General features: G+C 42.0%; 1 protein-coding gene across 2 annotated transcripts in view; it reads right to left on the bottom strand.

The window, feature by feature from the left end:
- Window positions 1-19,599, bottom strand: part of kdm6a (lysine (K)-specific demethylase 6A) — a 44,738-nt gene that overhangs the window by 22,692 nt on the left and 2,447 nt on the right. The window contains exons 3-6 of one of the 2 annotated variants that reach the window (XM_044366850.1): window positions 16,055-16,163; window positions 15,746-15,795; window positions 11,799-11,857; window positions 2,807-2,927 (exon numbers count right to left, since the gene is read on the bottom strand). In XM_044366850.1, coding sequence (XP_044222785.1) covers window positions 2,807-2,927; window positions 11,799-11,857; window positions 15,746-15,795; window positions 16,055-16,163 — 339 coding nt within the window. Of the gene's footprint in view, window positions 1-457; window positions 595-2,806; window positions 2,928-11,798; window positions 11,858-15,745; window positions 15,796-16,054; window positions 16,164-19,599 lie in introns of those variants that run through there. The other variant, XM_044366851.1, reaches the window with a different exon arrangement.

Genomic DNA, 19,599 nt, shown 5'->3' on the forward strand with positions numbered 1-19,599 from the left:
AAAAGGTGTGCTGTAACCTTAAAAGCAAATATCAGTATCTGCCATCTAGGCTGGGGCAAAAAAAAAGATAGCTAACCACAAACACACACACACACACACACACACACACACACACACACACTTAAAAGGAGGAGCCCGTAGCCTTGCAGCAGCAACTACACAGACGGTCAATGTCAGACAGATAAAAATCAAGCACCGTCCAGCTGGATCTTTCTTTGCATGCTTCACCCAGGGCCAGTGGAGCTTCTACACTCTTGCACGTGCGCACTCACACAGACACACACATAGACACACACACACACACACACACACACACACACACACACACACACAGGACACTGCTCAGAATAAACTCCTTTTTAAGCAGAGCTGTGAGGCACGAAACATCAGACATACTCATCACAGTCAGATGCCTAATGTCAGAGAATACACTCAAACACGTACGCAAATGCATTACCTAGATCGCTGTCATATCACACTCCTCTTGGAACCCCACTGCATCCTCCTGTAGATCTCTCCCTCGGTCTCCTCTATCCTTCCCTTCCTTCTCTTTCACACTTTGCTCTACCACCAGGCAGATAATGCAGCAGGATTGTCAGCTTGGCATTCCACCTCCCTCCCCATGTCTCGCCTTCCTCTCTCTCTCTCTCTCTCTCTGCTATCTTTCTTTTTTTCTCTCTCTCCCTCTCTCTCTCTCTCTCTCTCCCTCCCTCCCCTTCTTCTATCCTGGTGTCAGTGATTACTATTCAGCAGACAGCTGCAGTGGAGAGTGCAGAGAGATGACACACAATACCTCAAAGCTGGAACAGGCAGGCACACCACACACACCCCCCCTCCTCCTCCTCCTCTCTCTCCCCTCCCTTCCTCTATCTCACCTTTTTTCTCAGCTCAAAGCTCTTCTCTATGGCTACACGGCTCTGTAGAGACAGCCAACTCATCACCTTACCGGTATACAGTGCACAAGCGCACTCTTGTCATTTCATTTCCCCGTTTCTCTCATTGGCTACATTAGCAGCCACTAATGGAATGGAGTCAGTGTGAGTGTCTGTGGACGTTCAGAGGAGCGTGGGGTTAAGAATATCAGTTAGGTCAAATCATGCAAAACTGCAGCGGCAGGGTCCTAATTGGGTTACAATGTATTCTCAGAAACTGCAGGCATCTCTCCATCATCAGAATGAATGTAGAGGAAGGGTATTTGAACATGCATCCTTCATAAAATCTGCCTCTACATCCCCTTCCTCCTCAAACTCATCATCTGCAGTCTTTTCTAACAATTTCCTGTTTTCCCTTCTCCATTTCCCTTCTCTGGTCTCTCTTACCTTTATTCAATCTCTGCTCCTCTAAACGTACACCCACTCCTCCCTGTAGACAACTGGGGCAGTCGTGTGCGTGTAGTGTGTGTGCGTGTGTCTGTGTGTGTGTGTGTGTAGGAGAGATTGTGTCAGTAGGTGTGTGATGCTGGCAATGAGCCGGGACTCAGAGGGAGGGGTGCATCCACGGCAGAGTGAGGACGTGCAGCACGTGCAGCCTACTTAGCTCAGCACTGAACCACCAAAGCCTCAACACACATATACATATATACATCATCTCTCACTCCACAAACTTGATTTAATTGTAGAGGCGTAGACAAAATATCAGTGACAATTGTAAAAATGCCATCCAATGTAACAGCCCTGCAATAAATACTAGCTTTTTGCAACTCATAATACTCAGTATGTCTGTTGAAACAATAACAGAACTACAGAAATAACAGGAATTACTCCATCCAGCACTTAGCCTGTGAGTAAACAACGGTTTGCATGACTAAATAGTATGCTAATGCATTAAAAAAGTACAAGAAATAGTCTTGTGACAGAATGTCTGGAGCGTGACAAAGCCTGAGATCAGATAGCAGTCTGTCCCTAAAGGGAACCAGGACTCTCAGACAACAATAGATCCATAGGCTCCAGTCAGAGAGCTCCTCGTTACTGTCTGTGCATCTACGGCTCACAGGTGTCAGGAAGATAGTAGCAGACAGGGCTTAGCTCAGACAGATGGGACAAATGATCCATCAGCCTTTGTTAATCTGAGGACTAGGGAGGTCAGGTCTATTTAGGCAGGAAGGAGGCTTCTATGACTACACATCAGGCATATAACGCAGAATGGAAATGATTCCACCGCGGTAATGTTGTTATAAACATACTGGGATGAATGGACGGAAAAATCCATGGATCATACTGCTATATGTAGAGATTATTTCTTATAATATATCTGCTCACAATTGTTGCATGTTACTGCATTTGTATCTTACTGTATGTTAATCTTGCCTATTTCAATCTAAAGTGAGTATTCTGATTAAAAATAAATGTTGTATTCTGCAATTACTGTGTGAACTAAAAATTCCATGTTTGTATTGCTGCAACATTAGTTTTCACGACGCTGACACTCCCAAGAAATAGCCCTGATGAGAGTTATAAAGATGCATTTTAGGAAATGATTATATCTTTTTCCAAGAATCTCTATCAGTTTGATTTAATGTATTTTATATTGATCATTCTTAAAGCTAGAGCAATTCAAACTTATTATTTAGTAGGTCAGTTGAGTCGAATTGGCATAATTTATAATAAACATATCAATGCAACAAATTAATCATTGCACCCAAACCATGATGATTGACTCAATATATCATCTTGAAAAGGTGCAAGTGAAATGCATTTTATGTGTTGCCAGGTTGACATCGCTGAAAACCAAAATTAAAAACAACTCCCTGAAGTTTTGAGTCGCTCCATCACACAAGTTTCAAGTTTTTCCGACCATTTGGATTTACCTTTAAGCTTGACTCGTAGTCTGTGTTGACTTTAAACATGAGTCCCAGTCTCAGATGAATCTCTTTAGCTCTTGAGAAACTGGGGTCAATGTAAAGCACCTCCTGGAACGCCTTGATTGCCCTGAAAAAAAGACAAAGAAACAGAACATGTTAATTACAAATTTATACAAATATTTAGGCCAACCCTAACGGCAAATCTGAAAATAATCCATCTTGTGCCCTCGCCTAATTCTACTTTCACAAGACAAGAAATTCTGACATTTATACCCCATTCAGACCAACACAGTCACAGGATCTGTCTGTGCGGGTCGATACGTGTCAGCCAACCCTCCTCCAAGACCCTCCTCTCAACCCGGGTTGAGTGTGGGTCAGAGGCTGCCTGGCTTTCATGACCTGGTGTTGCTACCAGGAATGGAAAGAAATTCTATGATACCAACATTTAAATGTCAGTTAACCAACTCGTCAAAAGAAAAAAAAAAAAAAAAAAAAAAAAAAAGTGAGGGAGAGAGAGAAATCGAAAGCTTACGCGTGGGTAATCAAGAGAGGTATCGTGCATATGGACAGACAGAGGAGGTGAAACTGAAACTTCACTTTTATCTGATAATCATTCAAGGCAATTCTCAGATACATTTACTGAAATGTGGTGATGTCTGTACATACGCTGATCAGCTATAACTTTAAAACCACCTGCCTAATACTGTGTAGGTCCCCCTCGTGCCACCAAAACAGCTCTGACCAATCGAGGCATGGACTCCAAAAGACCTCTGAAGGTGTCCTCTGATATCTGGCACCAAGACCAGAGGTGGGGCCTCCATGGACTTATTTTTCCACCACATCCCACAGATTCTCAATCAGATTGAGATTTGGGGGAATTTGGTCAAGGTAACACCTTGAACTCTTTGTCATGTTCCTCAAACCATTCCTAAATCATTTTTGCAGTGTGGCATTATCCAATTGTAAGAGGCCACTGCCATGAGAGAATACCATTACCATGACGGGGTGTGCTTGGTCTGCACAATGTTTAGATAGGTGGTACATGTCAAAGTAACATCCACATGAATGCCAGGACCCAAGGTTTCCCTGCAGAACATTTCTCAGAGCACCACACTGCCTCCGCCGGCTTGCCTTCTTCCCATAATGCACCCTGGTGCCATCTCTTCCCCAGGTGAACGATGCACAAGCACCCAGACATCCACATGACGTAAAAGAAAACATGAGTCATCACACCAGGCCACCTTCTTCCAAGGAAGGGCTCTACAGTGCAAGTATTTCACTCGCATTTGCCCCTAAAAATAGATATGTGTGAACTGGAAAAATAATTTACTTGCATACTGTGCGAGTACAAATTACAACCATAGGACTATATGAAACGCTAGAGGGCTTTTAAGTTGAAATGACAGATACAGGAAGTGGCGACACTCGGCCGACAAGGCAGTAACCATACTAACTCAGTCAGGGACAGACTTGCACTCGCGCTGAAGAAGTATTTGGTACAGTGGTCAGCATGGGCACTCTGACTGATCTGCTGCTATTATTAGTATTAACTTTTTCAACACTTTGAGGAACAGTAGCTCTTCTGAGGGATCGGACCAGACGGGCTAGCTTTCACTTCCCACGTGCATCAATGAGCCTTGGGAACCCATGACCCTGTCGCAGGTTCACCTGTTGTCCTTCCTTGGACAACATTTGGCAGGTCTGACCTCTGCATACCACAAAGACCCCAGAAGACCTGCTGTTTTGCTCTGACTTTTGATGCTCTGACTCAGTCATCTAGCCATCACAATTTGGCTGTTGTCAAAGTCGCTCAGATACCTATGCTTGCCCATTTTTCCTGCTTCCAACACATCGCCTTCAAGAACTGACTGTTCACTTACTGCCTAGTATATCCCACCTCTTGACAGGTACCATTTTAACAAGATAATCAATGTTATTCACTTTGCCTGTCAGTGGTTTTAATGTTTTGGCTGATCGGTATATAGAGCTGTTGCAGACTGAAAACAGATTTACAGCCGTTATTTGGATAAACTGACCACATAATGGGAATCTACATGGTTACTTTCTCACCTGAAAAAATATCAAAACTTAATAAAGTGACATTAACAGTTCTACAGTGGAAATTACAACAGCTTCTAGCCTGCTTTAAAATCTCTGCTACGTTGGTGGTCCTTCCCCTTCCGCTACATAGCCAAGATGGCGACCATTGAAGGATGAGAAGTGTTCAGCGTTCCACATTCAATTTTTTGACCATTATGAGTATACCATCCGGGTACTCATAGTGCACTGCCTTTTGCCATAATTGTCAGTGTGAATGCACTTATGCACTCAAAATAGCAAGTGTAAGTACAGAAGAACATGAATTAGGACACAGCATGTACTGTATTTTCCCTACATGTTGCATCCTTGGTAAGCGGAGCTAGGTATGTAACATTTGGCTTTGTGTATAAATGGTCAGGTAAATTGAGCATGGTTAAAATGTTAATCTGCAGTGTTATTCAAGGTTGCTTTGTCACAATATCGAAAAAGTTGCATGTGCTATTCGAGCTGCACCATATTGGTCACTGTCAATACCTGTGTTCTCTTACATGTCATCTAATGTGTGTTGTATCAAAGTGTCTTAATAATAATTGCACAGTTAAAATGTACGTAATTGCGTACAAGCTATTGTACTTGTCTTAAAGGGACACTCCATCTGCGTTTGTTTTTTTTCTGGGTTGTTCAAATGGAAGCGCCCACTCAGCATGGCAAAAAGCAGTGACTTTTTATACAGTGATAGATATACAACGAGCGATGTCGCAGTGCTGAGCCTGAGTGTGTGAGATGTTTATAAATGCTGGGAGCTCTGGAGGAGAGAGCCGAAAGCAGAGCCTGAGCTTCAGGACAAATAACACCCGTGAGTCAACCGGGATTCTGCTCTGATCCGGAGCCATTTACTGGCGGGACGAGAGCTCAGAGTTTATTTTTTAAACTTTGAATAGCATCAACAGTGTCCTCTGTCTGCGTGTCTGTCGGCACGTTTAGCAGAGCAGCAGCAACAGTGAGTGCTGGGGGGTTTATACCGGTTTATGTTGCAACGTCATCATGCAGAAACCTACGTCAGTCCGTGTGGGACAATGTTTTTAGAGGGGCATAGGTTTGATGCTAAAACTTATATACTTCAACCAAAATTTGAATCTTCAGGCTTTGAATGCATATGGAACACCACTGGGAAGCTACAGAATTATGTAAAAACCTAAAAAAAAACAAACCCAAAGGATTATGGACCCACTCTTCAAGGAAAGGTTTAATGATCAACATTTTAGAATGAAAAAAAGAACTTCAACTTGGGACAATGATTGTTAAGTCTGGGACAGTGGTGCTTTCACAAACATTTACCACCTCCAACGCCAACACAAGAACTGGGCAATAGTGACAAAATTAAATATTACAATTTGACTCTGACGTTGATAATATAGTAATAATTGAGGTATTACGACTTGCTAAAAGGGGCTTTCACACCACTGTGCAGTAACTCGTCACCTCCAGTCATTTCAATGAGGGGAAGGTGGCAAAAGGGAGGTGTTTTTGATCATGGCAGGAAGTGTATGAAGCGGTTGCCACCCATGTGAACGCACACAGATTTTGCGCTGCCGCCCAAAGTTCACCATGCTGAACTTCTGGCAGTAACTGCCTGGCTTTGGCCAATCAAATAGAAGAGGCCGGGTATTGTGAGTCAGAAAGAAGAACAATCATGGAAGATCTGATAATACCAGTGTCTGAATACCCGGAGTTGTACAACACTGTGCTGGCTACTTAGAAGGACAACCAGAAGAAAAACCGGAATTTGGAAAACATCCCACCAGACTTCAGGTGACTGGTAAACTGGGGGCTTTTGGGTGGGTTGTACCAACGCTATGACGTTCACCTGCCTGTCATCGCAGCCTTGGACTTTAGTGGCAGCAGCCGCTTTTAAAAATGCCTTGTTTTTTTGGGGAATGCTCTTGCAGGCAGGTGGTTGTCAGGGCGGTTACTGGGCTGTGGTTTGAAAGCCCTTAAACAGATATCAAAAAAGTAAAGTGTATTTGTTACAAAATAAAAGCAACATTTTTTAATGAAAAGGACAACACTTAATGATGCTGTTGACAGCTCTGCACTGTCGCTGCTTGAGCTAATGCTAGCCTCACAGTGACTGAAACAAGCTACTGCACTTAAGAGCCCCAAATCCTGGAGGTCTCGATTCTGAGCTTTGGAGGTGAGAAGCTTATAACATTGCTATAATGTGCTGATGCGTATGATGATGGTTTAATTGGAAGATTCTACATCCTGTTCTCTAACCACCAGCTGTCAGTCATACACACAAGACTAATGAGCTAACTAAATGCTTGTCTAAATGACATGAGGCGATCAGCCTGATGCTTTATTTAGAGACAGACTCACACATTTGAACTGGACAGACACAGCCCACTCAGTCTTTCCAAACATCAAAAGGATACACAGGGGTATCACCTTTTATTACAGCTCTTTAAGAATTTTTTAATAATGTGGGTTATTAAACTTGTGGCTATTGCGATTTGAAAATTGTCCTTGTTCGAATTTCCATTTCAGATCAATCAATTTACTCTATTTTGAAATTTGATTAGTGTCAACCCAGTGACATTTGTGCCATTTGGTGAAGAAAAGCTTCCGGGTGAAGTTTTAGCAGCCTTAGAATTTGTCCTTCAGTTGTCGAAAAGAATCATCCAGTGTCTGTAAAAATCTGGTCAGTGACTGCAGGGCTGGCATCACCAAAGTAGCGTGTGGTAGGCAAGAACTGAAATGGTGGATGACTGCTTTCACGCTAGCAATCAATCTTCTACTCTTCTCTAAACAATATCAAAATAAACTAGACTAGAGCATATTAAAACAAAAAAACAAGCACTTGAACCCACTCACTGTGTAGCTATGACAACAATGGCAATTGCATGTCAGCATGAAGCCCTTCTCCTGTATGAAACGGCAGAGCACTGAGCTCACTGCTGGCTGGCTGGCTGGCTGGGTGCCCCCCCCTCCCGCCCCCACACATACACACACACACACACACACACACACACACACACACACACACACACACACACACACAGGACTGAACTCATTGCCCCCTTTCCCTCCTCCCTCCCGTTCTTCGTTTATCTGGTTCCTCCCTCCCCCCCACCCCCTTCCCTCTGTGCTCTGCGTTCGCCCTCTCCTCCCTCACTGGCAGAATCTAAAGTGAATGGTTGGAGAGCACAGCTCTTCTACAGAATTGGTGGTGACACAGGCAGACTGCAGCCAAAAGATGAACGAAGGACTACTTACTCCTTCAGGAAAGGGCATCAGCCATCACAAGAGACAGCACAAAAACATTTTTCGGAACAGGCCAGACAAATGAGACAATTAGGCTCCATCAAATTGATGCAATTTCTTGTATTTTTTGATATTTTCTAGCATAAAAGGATATAACACTTGCTCTGGATTAAAATTTGCATGTTATTCACAACCTTAAAGTTTGTTTGAGTGAAGCTATCAAAACTCTGGTTTTAGTGTCCACTGAATACACAGATATTCATTTATAATACTAGCTGTCTCTCCTGGTTACCAACGTTTCAGCACAACTAACATTAACTGTATGGGTTTTTCCATGGGCCCAGGTCAGTCAGCTTAGCCGTGATGAAATGCGGTTTCACTACAGCCACACAGCAGGGGATAGCCATGGCGAGCTGCGCTGCAGCAGTCCGACCGCAGCCGACCCATGACGACCCCCAGCACGGCTCAACTGCTTGCGACATGGCTCGGTGCGACTACCCCAACCACCATGGAAAAACCCTACATTTGACAGCTCAGCATTCCTTTGGGCCTTTAGCTCAGCGTGACGTAATCCGTCCTAGAGAGCCCAACATGACACCATTCCTCCCCACCCCCGACCCCAAATACATTCCCCAGGCCTGCGAGATGAGGACATACAAATTTGGCAGGGCAACAATACTGGAGGCCTTCAAGGCCACTGATGAGGTAGAGGGACAGCAAAAGGCAACACAGAGCGCAGAGGCCACCGTGAGCCAACAGAGAGGAAGGAAGATATCAGCACATGGAGGTAAAGTGGCTTGGCTCAAAACGAGTGCAGTGTGAACTGCTGGCTCCTTACACCTGCAATTGTAGGACCAAACCGCTTGGGAATAGTCATCAAAATGAAATAGTCAGAGTTGCCTAAAAACAACTGGCTCCTACCCATGTCAGACAGCCGATAATATACCCCCCAAAATACAAAATGACAACACAGGCTGTATGGTGAAAGCAGCACGTTAGAGCAGCAGCTTCAGTCCTTGATCTGCATCTACATAGCATGCATTCAAGCTAAGTATTGTCAACCACATTTTGGCAGCGCTCAGAGCTATAGTTTAACATATCAGGAAGCTGTCCCTTCTATCCCACAAGTGAATGGCTACAGCTTTATGAAAAGGGTTCATTTCAGGACATTTCAGTGAGTGAAATGATTACCATAAGATCAGTCAAAACATGATGACTACACTAACACAAAACTTATCTTCCTGGTGCTTGTTAGCTAGTTTTCCAACCAGTTCTCATACTACGGATATCAAGGCTTCTCACCAGGGTCCTGCTCCAAAAAGCAGGTTTAACAAACGCTGAATGTAACCCTGAATTCTGAGTTGATTAGCCCTGAGATGGGAAAAAAGTTTTCGGTTCCAGAAAAGCTGATAAGACTCAATCAACTCTGAGTATGTTCACTCTGAGGTAAGTGTGGGCATGGTGAATGAGACAAAGAGCTCCCATACCACGATTCAGCATGGTAACAGGTAAATAAAAGGGCAAAGCCTCCATTCTAGAATTATTAATGTGTGCATATGCAGATTATCTACATATATCTTTAAAAAAAAAGAGGCCCCAGTGACAGAGTCTGAGTGTGGAAAAAAAAAAAAGAGTCAATAAGTTGACACAAAGTTTTATTCATAATGTTACGTAACGTTAGTAAAGATAGTCCTTGAGTAACACACTAATATCTAACTGAGATTTTGATCTCCCTCTGCAAATGAATGCACTTTGATCTGTGTTTTGATATCGACTACAACAATGACAACATGAAACAGCGTGTCTGATAGTTCCTTCAGGTCAAGAGGGAGAAAGACAGAAAGAAGTTCAGGGTTTGTTGAAGAAATCCTGCTACCAAGCAGGTTTAGCTTCACAGAGTAAGTTACCATCAGTTACTGAAGTTATCTCTGTTTCTCGAACAGAAAACCCTGAACAACCCTTAACAAACTCACCCACTCCATGGTGGACTACCGAAAGTAAATTCTCAACCAGAAGGAAACATGGAATAATGTTCTATCTATATTAACAAGACATTCCAGTCAATCATGAAATCTTGGACTGTTTCATAAGTTGGCACCCTCACATAAGAGGCAGGGCTGCTGTGTCAGATACCGGTAAAGCAGAAGGGTTATGAAGCCAGAATTCATTTCTATTAATTTCACCTGTGATTTTCCTGACCAGTCAAATGCTTGTCATAATAACTTCCAATTATCAGCAATTGAGTTACATTAATTCAGACCAATGAAGTTAATGAGAGCCAGAAAGTGATGCTCCTCCTTAACTCATAGCTCATCATTATGAACAATATTTTTTCTGCTTCAAAATTTCATCAGGGAGGTCATAATAGACAACAAATTCCCATGCCTCTTGTGCTTCACAACAAATCAGTATATGAAGGCAGCCTTTATATAGTGATTTGATTTGCAGGCTCTCTTTATGGGTTTTCTGTTTGTTTTTTGGTCTTTGTAAGTAATAAGGACAAGGAGGTGTGTTGGTATAAATGGGTTCCTAGCCAAAATGTTTACAATTCTGACACAGAACATGTGCAGAGCTGAAGACCTAGCGTCGCACAACGACTGCAAGAAGGAGAACCAGCTAGCCTCCCCAAAAGAGGAAAAGTTAACAGTGCCAAGATGGTCTTATTTACATATTGTAGCAATCCAGTCATCGGTACATGTAAGAGTTACAAAAGTAACAGAAGTAACTCTTGGATGTCTTAAATGTCTATTTCTTCATGTTGACGGTTGAAGATGCTGGATTCATGAATAAGAAGGATAACCTTAACAGGTGCATCACAGTTAGGGATGTTAATGGTTAACCACTGAGAATATTTTTGAATGGTTACGCATGTTGGTCTATAGGTTAATAAATGCATACACACTCCGCTAACAGCTTCGCTGCTAGCTACCAGTATGAGGTAAAAAATGAAGCATGCTAAACAAAGCTCGGTGTGGGACCATTTCCTCCAGAAAGGCAACAAAGTCTAATGTAAATCATGTGATGCTACTCTTCAGTTTAGTAGTAGTATTGGTACTTTGTTTTACCACATTAAGATCAAGCACATGGCTGCCATGTCTGAGGATGGTTCACAGTCACAGACAAAGATCATGTTGCGGCTAGCTGGGGGGAGAGTGTGATTATCACCCAGTTGGGATATGAAATGAATGAGACCGATATGCTGCCAATCAGTGTGGTAGAGGGCGAGGGATGGAAAGAGCTCGTTCGGTACCTCGAGCCCAAGTACATTATGCCATCAAGAGCTACTGTGACTAAACGCATTGAAAAACACTGAGGAGAAGAAGGATGAGCTAAAAGTCAAGCTAGCCAGGGCAGGCAAGCTAGCTCTGACCAGCGACTGCTGGACAGCTCTCACAAACAAAAGCCACATTACAACTTCTCTTAAAAGTTGGTCTATCGAAAGCTAAATTAACCAAAACTGACATCCCTAATCACAACTAACAGGAGGTCAGGCAGATGTTAATCAGTCTCCACGTGCCCAGAACACACACTGTCCTCAGAAGAGGTCTAATCAGACCAAACTGTCCCTCCCATGCAAGTGTGGGACTTTAACCAAAATATTATCCACAATCAGCATGAAAAAAAACAATCATTATGAAACTGACCAACACTATGCAAAAAAAGGGAAAAGATTTTCCGAGAAACAAGTACTTACCACTGAAATGCGTTGTAATGGAAGTAAACCATGCCAAGCCCATATAAAAAGGCAGGATTCTGGAAAAAATAAGCAACATAGAACATCTTTAGCACATTGTAATGAATTACAGTTTACATATTGCAAGAAGCTAAATTATTTCACACGTCAGTTTATGTCACATGGTCAAAAGCAGCTGAGTGTCTGATATTTTTTATTGCACCAGAAAAGTTACAGACTTGCTGGTGTCAACACTTTGGCACATTTTCATTACTTAAAATGACACATTTCTGTAATAATATAGGGTTATTTAATAAGTATTTATTCATTGATTCTGGTTTTCTGTGGCTTGATAGCTTCCACAGCATTACATAAGTTGTTCATTTATACAAGAAAGTTGACTGCCCCCCCCCACCATCCGATGAAGCCACTCGCCAGAAGAACACACCAGTATAGTGATGGTCAATAAAAGCTCTGCCTTTAGACTCCAAACCCTGGCTTTTTAAATCACTATTGTTACCCAGAAAAGTCTGCCCTGCACTCTTCAGATGGTAGGACTTCACACCCTCACTTTACTGTGGAGTTTTGTAATCCTGAGGAACCCAGAGCTGTCAGGTCTGATCACAATCGAACTCCTGGCACCTCTGTTTAATGGGCATTCCAAACAGAGCAACACCAAACCAAACTGGCCCATTCATCCACACAGAGACCACAGAAAGAACAGGCTGGACGCCATCATATCACAGCTGATTAGACAATTTAACTCCAGGCCATGAGCAGGAACTGTAGGCAATACAAACTGAGGCAAGTACTTGTTCTAATAATACTGAAATACTGTTACATCCACACAATAAGATCACATCCTCATTAAAGTCTTGTGCAGCTAGGCTCATTGGAATGATGAGCGCAGTGCCCGTGTAAAACGTGCCTGTTCAGAACGGGCTGATTTCTCAATACCTACAGAGACTAGTGCCCGTCCCCTAAACGCCTCTCGTGCAGACTACTGGTAGATGCTACAATTTACCCATGTTCCTTTAACACCTCACATGCAGACCATCAGTAGACACTACAATTTACTGATGCTCCCTAAACGCCTCACATGCAGGCTAATGGTAGAAGCTACAATTGATCGATGTTCCCTTAACGTCACACATGCAGGCTATTGGTAGACAATTTTGAGCTAAAGTTGAACTGTAGTGGCCATTCAAAACATACCTGGGACTTCCTGCACTATGTCTTGATCGTACATACCAAGTTTCATTCACATCCTGCATGAGGAGTGGGAACAGTAGAGCTTAACTTTCAGAACTTTTTCAATTCACTCTCTATATTAGTTCTTATCACTACGGGTGTAATCCCCCCCCCGACCATCATGTGGGTTGCAATGGCAGAGTGGCCTGTCCGTATTTCCTCTTGTTGACTGTTCAGGCAGTGAAAAAGGAGAAGCAACATGGTTTATGAGAAATTTTTATATATTTCTTGAGAACCACTCATCCAAACAACTTCACACTTGACACTGCGCTCCCTTGGGTCGTCAGTAGTACACCTGCCATGTCGATCAGCTGAACATTTGTCGAGAAAAGCGAAGGACATACAGACGGACAGAGATTCCTTCCTTTACAGTTAGACAAATGTTATACTATTAGCTAAGTTTTGCAACAGCAATATTGTGATCAAGAACGGGTGAGTATCAAGGCCAAACAAGGCCGCTTTTATCCATCAAGAAAATGTGAAGTCAGTCACAAACAGGGTAATGCCAGTTTTGTAGAGTGAGTTTGAAGTACACATATTTTTTAATAATAGCATTATGCTAGCTCACTAGTGTATTCTATTCTGCTCCATTTCATGTTGTACTCTGACTGGTTAGTTTGAAAACATGGACTTTAGTTACAGTCACATTGTGGGATTTTAGTCCTAAATTTCTGACTCTTTTTCCTGTTTTTGGTCACCAAAACCCTCAACTGGCCATTAGTGGATGTGTCTCACGAACCACCCCTTTGGTTTGAGGGCTTTTATAAGACTTATTTTTATTTGTGACCAGTGACATTATGAAATAAAATGTGTCATTATGAAAAGTGACATTATAAAAATAGAATGTGTCATAATGAAATGTGACATTATGAAATAGAGAGTGGCATATAATAAAAGTGTTAGTGGGGAAAATGTTATGAAATAAAAACATACTTTTGAAAAAGGGCATTTTGGAGTGAAAATGTCTAATGAAATAAAAGTGATGTCCAATAGAATTCTGTTATGAAAATGAATTGTGCAATAACATCTCATAATAGTGAGCAGAGTCTTCATAATTTCTTCAATTATTTCACAAATGGTTGGTTCATTCATATATTTTACAAAATGTATTCATAGGATTATTTATTCCATAAGGTCTTTTTTTATTTATTCAATATTGAACACTTTGGGGTTCCAGCCTAAAATTCACACTGTGAAGGGGCCTTTAACCTTCCTGCCACACTATTTCCAGACTGACACTTCTCTCTCCACAGATATCAAAAACACTATTTGATGCTGTAGCTGTTATATGAAAGACCCATAACTCTCAGAACAGTTAACATTACTGAGTAAATGAAACGTAACCAAACCAGACAACTATTTGTATGATTTAATGTAATTTTCTGTGATTGTAAAGTTGCTAAAATTTCTAGCAAATCTTCCATGTTTACTGTATTTCCTTTCACATAAGCACAGAGTGTACACAGGTGGGCGTCATCAACTGGCTGTCAGCTTCAGTCGCTGCCAAGTGTTCAAGTGCAACTTTCATGCAAAATCTGGCAAGGCCATATAAACGTTTTATCAGTCAACCTTGGTTGTTGCTGGTTACACTGGTACACTGATGCACACACACACACACACAATGCGACATAAGGACAACAGTCGAGTACCCTGTAAAATAGAAATCATGGTACATTCAACAGGCTAACAACTGGTTCAACCTTGTTGTGTGCAGTACTCTCTCCGTCCCCAATGAACACATTTTAACATTAAAGTGGAGTCCACTTGGTCTGTACTCCAGGTGTTTCCCATGTACATTGCAATCCTTAAGTATTTGGACAGTGATATGTTTTTTTTATTTTTTTTTTTTTTATTGTTTTGGCTCTGTGCATCAACACATTGAGTTTAAAATTATATGCCTATGGAGGTTACAGCATTAAGGGTGTCTGTGTGTGTTCATGGCATGTGAGCAGGGCACAAATTAGCACCAGCCACCAACCAAATGCCGGTAAAATATGCAAATGGCTGATTTGCTTCACTCATCAGCCAAAGAACAATGGTAATCTATTGAGTAGCTTGTAAAATTTGAACATTGAGTAGCCATTTGGCCAGTGGACAAGTAAGTTAATTTTGCACCCTGCATGTGAGCATTGCATAAAAAGGGCTATATGCTTCACAAGGTTCTCCAATTTTAGAGCAACACAGCAGAGCGATGATCCTAAGCATGCCAACAAAGCAACCAAGTAGTTTTTATGGCATATTCTTGACTGGCAAATTCACTGGCCTGATCTCAATCCATTTGAGCACGCATTTCACTTGCTGCAGGCCAGACATAAAGCGAAAAGCCCACAAAACAGGCAAGAAGTGAAGACGGCTGCAGAGGCCGAACAGAGCGTCACCAGGGAAGATAGAAGTGCTGAGATCTGTGGGTTGTTGACTTCAGCTATTGACTGTAAAGGATTTGCACTCAATTATTCAATGGGAGGTGGTTATTTGGGGGACTATGTATAAAAAGAAAATGTGTCATTGTCCTAGTATGTTCTGACTGCAGCTGAGTGAACGCTGCAGTGGTCTCTGTTTGTTCGGACAATGCGGACCCGACAGCAGACTACACAAACAACAGTTTACATGACATGACACAATAGTGGCTCCCCAGCAAATAGTGCCTGTAAAAGTTCTACAAAAGTATATTTAATGTTGGATATTTTACACTTCTATGTAGTGTTGTGCAAACTCACCTTCCAGTAGTCCGACTGTAAACTGAAGTACCTCTGGTATGCAGATAATGCTGAGAACGGTCAGATGAATAAAAGAACGTGATACAGACAGAGGGAGAGACACAGAATGAGAACAGTTAATGAAAACGTTAAAAGGCTCCAGATATTAAATTCAGCTGCATCGAAACACCGGCCTGCAGGGGAGTTTTCAAAACGAGCACAAAATGTCTGATCATAGATCATTTTTAGCAGTGTTCATCAAAATAATGAGTATAGAAAATCAAAGAAACAACAGTGCACATCGAATCTTGTTGATCCGGAGATCCTCACCTTTTGGATAGTCCTCCAGCAAGAGGTTGAAGTGGCCCAGCTGGCAGAAAATGTCAGGGTCCACTTTCCCCTCTGCTTTCAGAATGAGAGCATCATAGCAGCTAACAGCCTGGATGAAAGAGCAATAGCAGTGCAGAGTTAGAAGGGCAATACAACGCTGTAATGAATAACAAAACTAAATGGTTGGTAGATCCTATGCATATTACACAAAAAAACATCAAGCTATAAATGGCAAATATGACAAGCTAATTTTGATCACAACTTAATTCTTCGGCCTGTAGCTTAAGTTTATTAGAAGTGATGATCAGACACAGCTGACACAGTATATCCAACCAAAGGGGTGCATGTTCCAAACCTTCCCAGGCTTTTTTGCATAGCCCCGGCTCTATGCCCAAATATGGACCTTGTCAGTCAGTATCTAAACAACGGCTAAACAAATTTCTCTTGAAAGCCCATGCTGCAGCCGCTTAAGAGGAATGATGAGTGAGTATGGCTGTATGCGTGCAAGTGTCCAATACCTCATAATGGAAAAAAAAAAACATATAAAGGGTGATTTTGAGTGCTACTACTTGAGCAACCACAGGAATAAAGTGGTAGGTTTTGGCCGCACTGAGTTTGTGGGTGTTTCTAAGGCACCTACATTGCATGTGCAATTAAGGAATAAAATATGAGACGCCACTTTTTCCTTAAAAAAATAAAATTGAGAAGGAGGTAATGGTGAACAGAATTTGATGAGTCCCAGTAATCCATTATGTCACACATAAAGAGAACAAAGAGTTATAAACCCACCCAGTCTGAAGTCTGTAGAGGTGTGTTTGGTTACTTTGTAGTAGCATGGTGTCATTTATATATGATTTAATAAAGGTAAACACAGTGGACGGCCATGTGTAACAGTGCTGCACCCTGGTCTAGCACTTCTCAAATCAGGGACTGCAGATTTATCACACATACAACAATTTAATGAAATGAAGGAGAAGTAAGGCTGCACGATATATCGTTTCAGCATTGACATCGCGATGTGCACATGTGCAATAGTCACATTGCAGGACGTGCAATGCCAAGTAAGGCTAATTAACTCAAACATGTCATGCTACAACTTCTGATGTGCTCTGGTGAAGGGGCACACTTCAGAAATTAATAAAAAAACAACCAAAGCAGGCACCATGAGTCACCTACCACAGCCTGAAAATTAGCGCTGCCTGTTTTGGTTGTTTGATAAACTGATCAAGTGCACCCCTTCACCAGAGCACACAGCTAATTGATTGCTGTGCTTGCAGAGTCTGCGCATCACCTGCCTGTAAACATGAACGAGGCCACTACTGTCACAGACAATGTCGTCTGGATGCTAGAGGCAGGCGTTCAGTTACGTGAGACAGCTTTTGAGTTTGTATATTCCTGTTATCAGTGGCACCTTGTCCCAGTGCTGGTTAAAAGTTACTGTCACGGGGCTGGTCCGTGCCCTAATGTTAGCAGTATAGCTGTGACTGTAGCAGTGCAGTGTATGTACTGTCTAGACTATTTGTCAATGACTAAATGCTACAACTTCTCAAGACCCAAGCCAAGTTCCCCTGCCTTGCTTGTCACCTGCTGATTAAAGTGAGGGAGGTTAGCCCTGAAGTTAGCGAGCGAAAACAGCCTCTAGTGACGGAGCATGAATGAGCTACACCTGGTGCCCACTGGAACCTGACCAGGCTAACTTAAAGTGGACCAGCTTTTCTCATTTTAGTGACAGTCTCAGCCGCCAACTCCAGTAGAGTTCTATATGTTTTTACAGTGTGCACACTAGCACCAGGGTTTATTAGTTGCTGGTATACTACCAAACTAAGTCTTTTGTGACAAGCCGTCTGGCTCTTTGACAGAGAGTCAAACTTTTGCATACTTCAGCTAGCATGTCGATTACCACAAGAGCCACCATGACATAAGTTTTTCACACATTTTCACAGAGCGACTTACAAAAACACTGACTCTTATCAGTACAAGACTGAAAACAAATTTCTAGAGCACATAAGCACACTAGGGCGCTTATGTGGACAATCTCAAATAATTCTGATACTATACAGCACAATTCTTTTGTAGCAGAAAAACTGATAAATCACATTCTTACTGAACCGGCCCACAGTGGGGATCTTATTTGCCGACCTAATGATCATTTATGAGGCTTTATAGCATGCTGCATGGAGCACGAAAAAAAGAATGATGATGTGACATAATTTACACAGTAATTTTTTATAAGCATACATTTAATAAAACATTGTCCATACCTGTGTATAAACAAAGTATTTTTACTTAACAAAATGGACCTCAGTTGAAGGTGTAATAAAACATCGACGAATCACTTCTCATTGGAGAGAAAACTACAGATTTGAAACGTTGGAATCTATTCAAATTCATTCAGAAAACACTGCATTTGTTTACTTTTATTGAAACATAGTACTGACTACTGTCTGCTCATGTTAGACTTTTAACTGGACTTTCAAACAGGTGGTCTTGGTGTAAGGTTCGTGTTGTGCAGCTTTTGTTAACCGCATTGTTTAGGCAATTTAAAATAAACTTTTTGAATTAAATTTGATTACAAAACTCTCAAAGGCAGACTGTGTTACACACAGTCTTTGCTGAAGAATCATAATCTAATTACATTTCGATTAAACCTGAACACCTTTGGATGAAGTTTTTCCATAAGAAAAAGCATCCAAGTCAGGGTTTACAAAAGGAATCATCGACAATCGTTTCTTGCACCTAGATGTTATATAGCCAAATAAAAACCCTGGTGCTGGCACAAAGCCAAGCGGTTCTACTGCCCTTCTCTACTTTTAAGAATTTATGCAACAGAGGTTAGCCAAGGCCCAGCACCTGCAACCTGCAGAGACAGTGTGATTCAGCAAGCAAAACAATACACTCACACATGCATCCTCCAATTGTGAAAACTATGGGACCGTACCAAAATGAATTATTTTTTTCATACCCCTTCCCCCACATTTGAACATGGTAGAGTCCAAAGAGAGGATGCAAATGGAACTGTACCCAGAGATTTATTCCACCACAGAGATACAAGATTACTAAATATGTGAAACAAACTATATACATGTGTTGTTACGAAGAATTAACCTAACAGTCAGATAATGTAAGTTTAATGTGAGGGTGTCGAGAGGCCTGGCTGGCTGGCTGGCTGGCTGGCCGGCCAAATATTCAGCAGAATATGACTGACAAAAACAAACACGAAAACGGCAATAACTGAGTGCATGGCTGGGCCTAACCTGTAAGTACACCCTAACAAAACAATGTCACACGCTGACCCCTCCAACAAGAACCCCACAAGCCACATGTTGAAGACACAGATCAAGCACAGGCAACATGGACTTCACGAACACGGTTGCTATGTGTGCACAAAGCACTGTGCAGTTAAAAGTGGGTGCCCCCTGGCTTCCGCTTTAATCAAATCATCTTTGTTACAAACACTCAACGCCTTTATCGTGATATCTTTTTTGGCGAATGGTGATTAGCTTAGCCACAGCTGCTAGTTAGCTGAGTATTTTTCTTCCTATCCC

The sequence above is a fragment of the Thunnus albacares genome, chromosome 11 (genome assembly GCF_914725855.1).
Source record: "Thunnus albacares chromosome 11, fThuAlb1.1, whole genome shotgun sequence".
Classification (NCBI taxonomy): Eukaryota; Metazoa; Chordata; class Actinopteri; order Scombriformes; family Scombridae; genus Thunnus; species Thunnus albacares.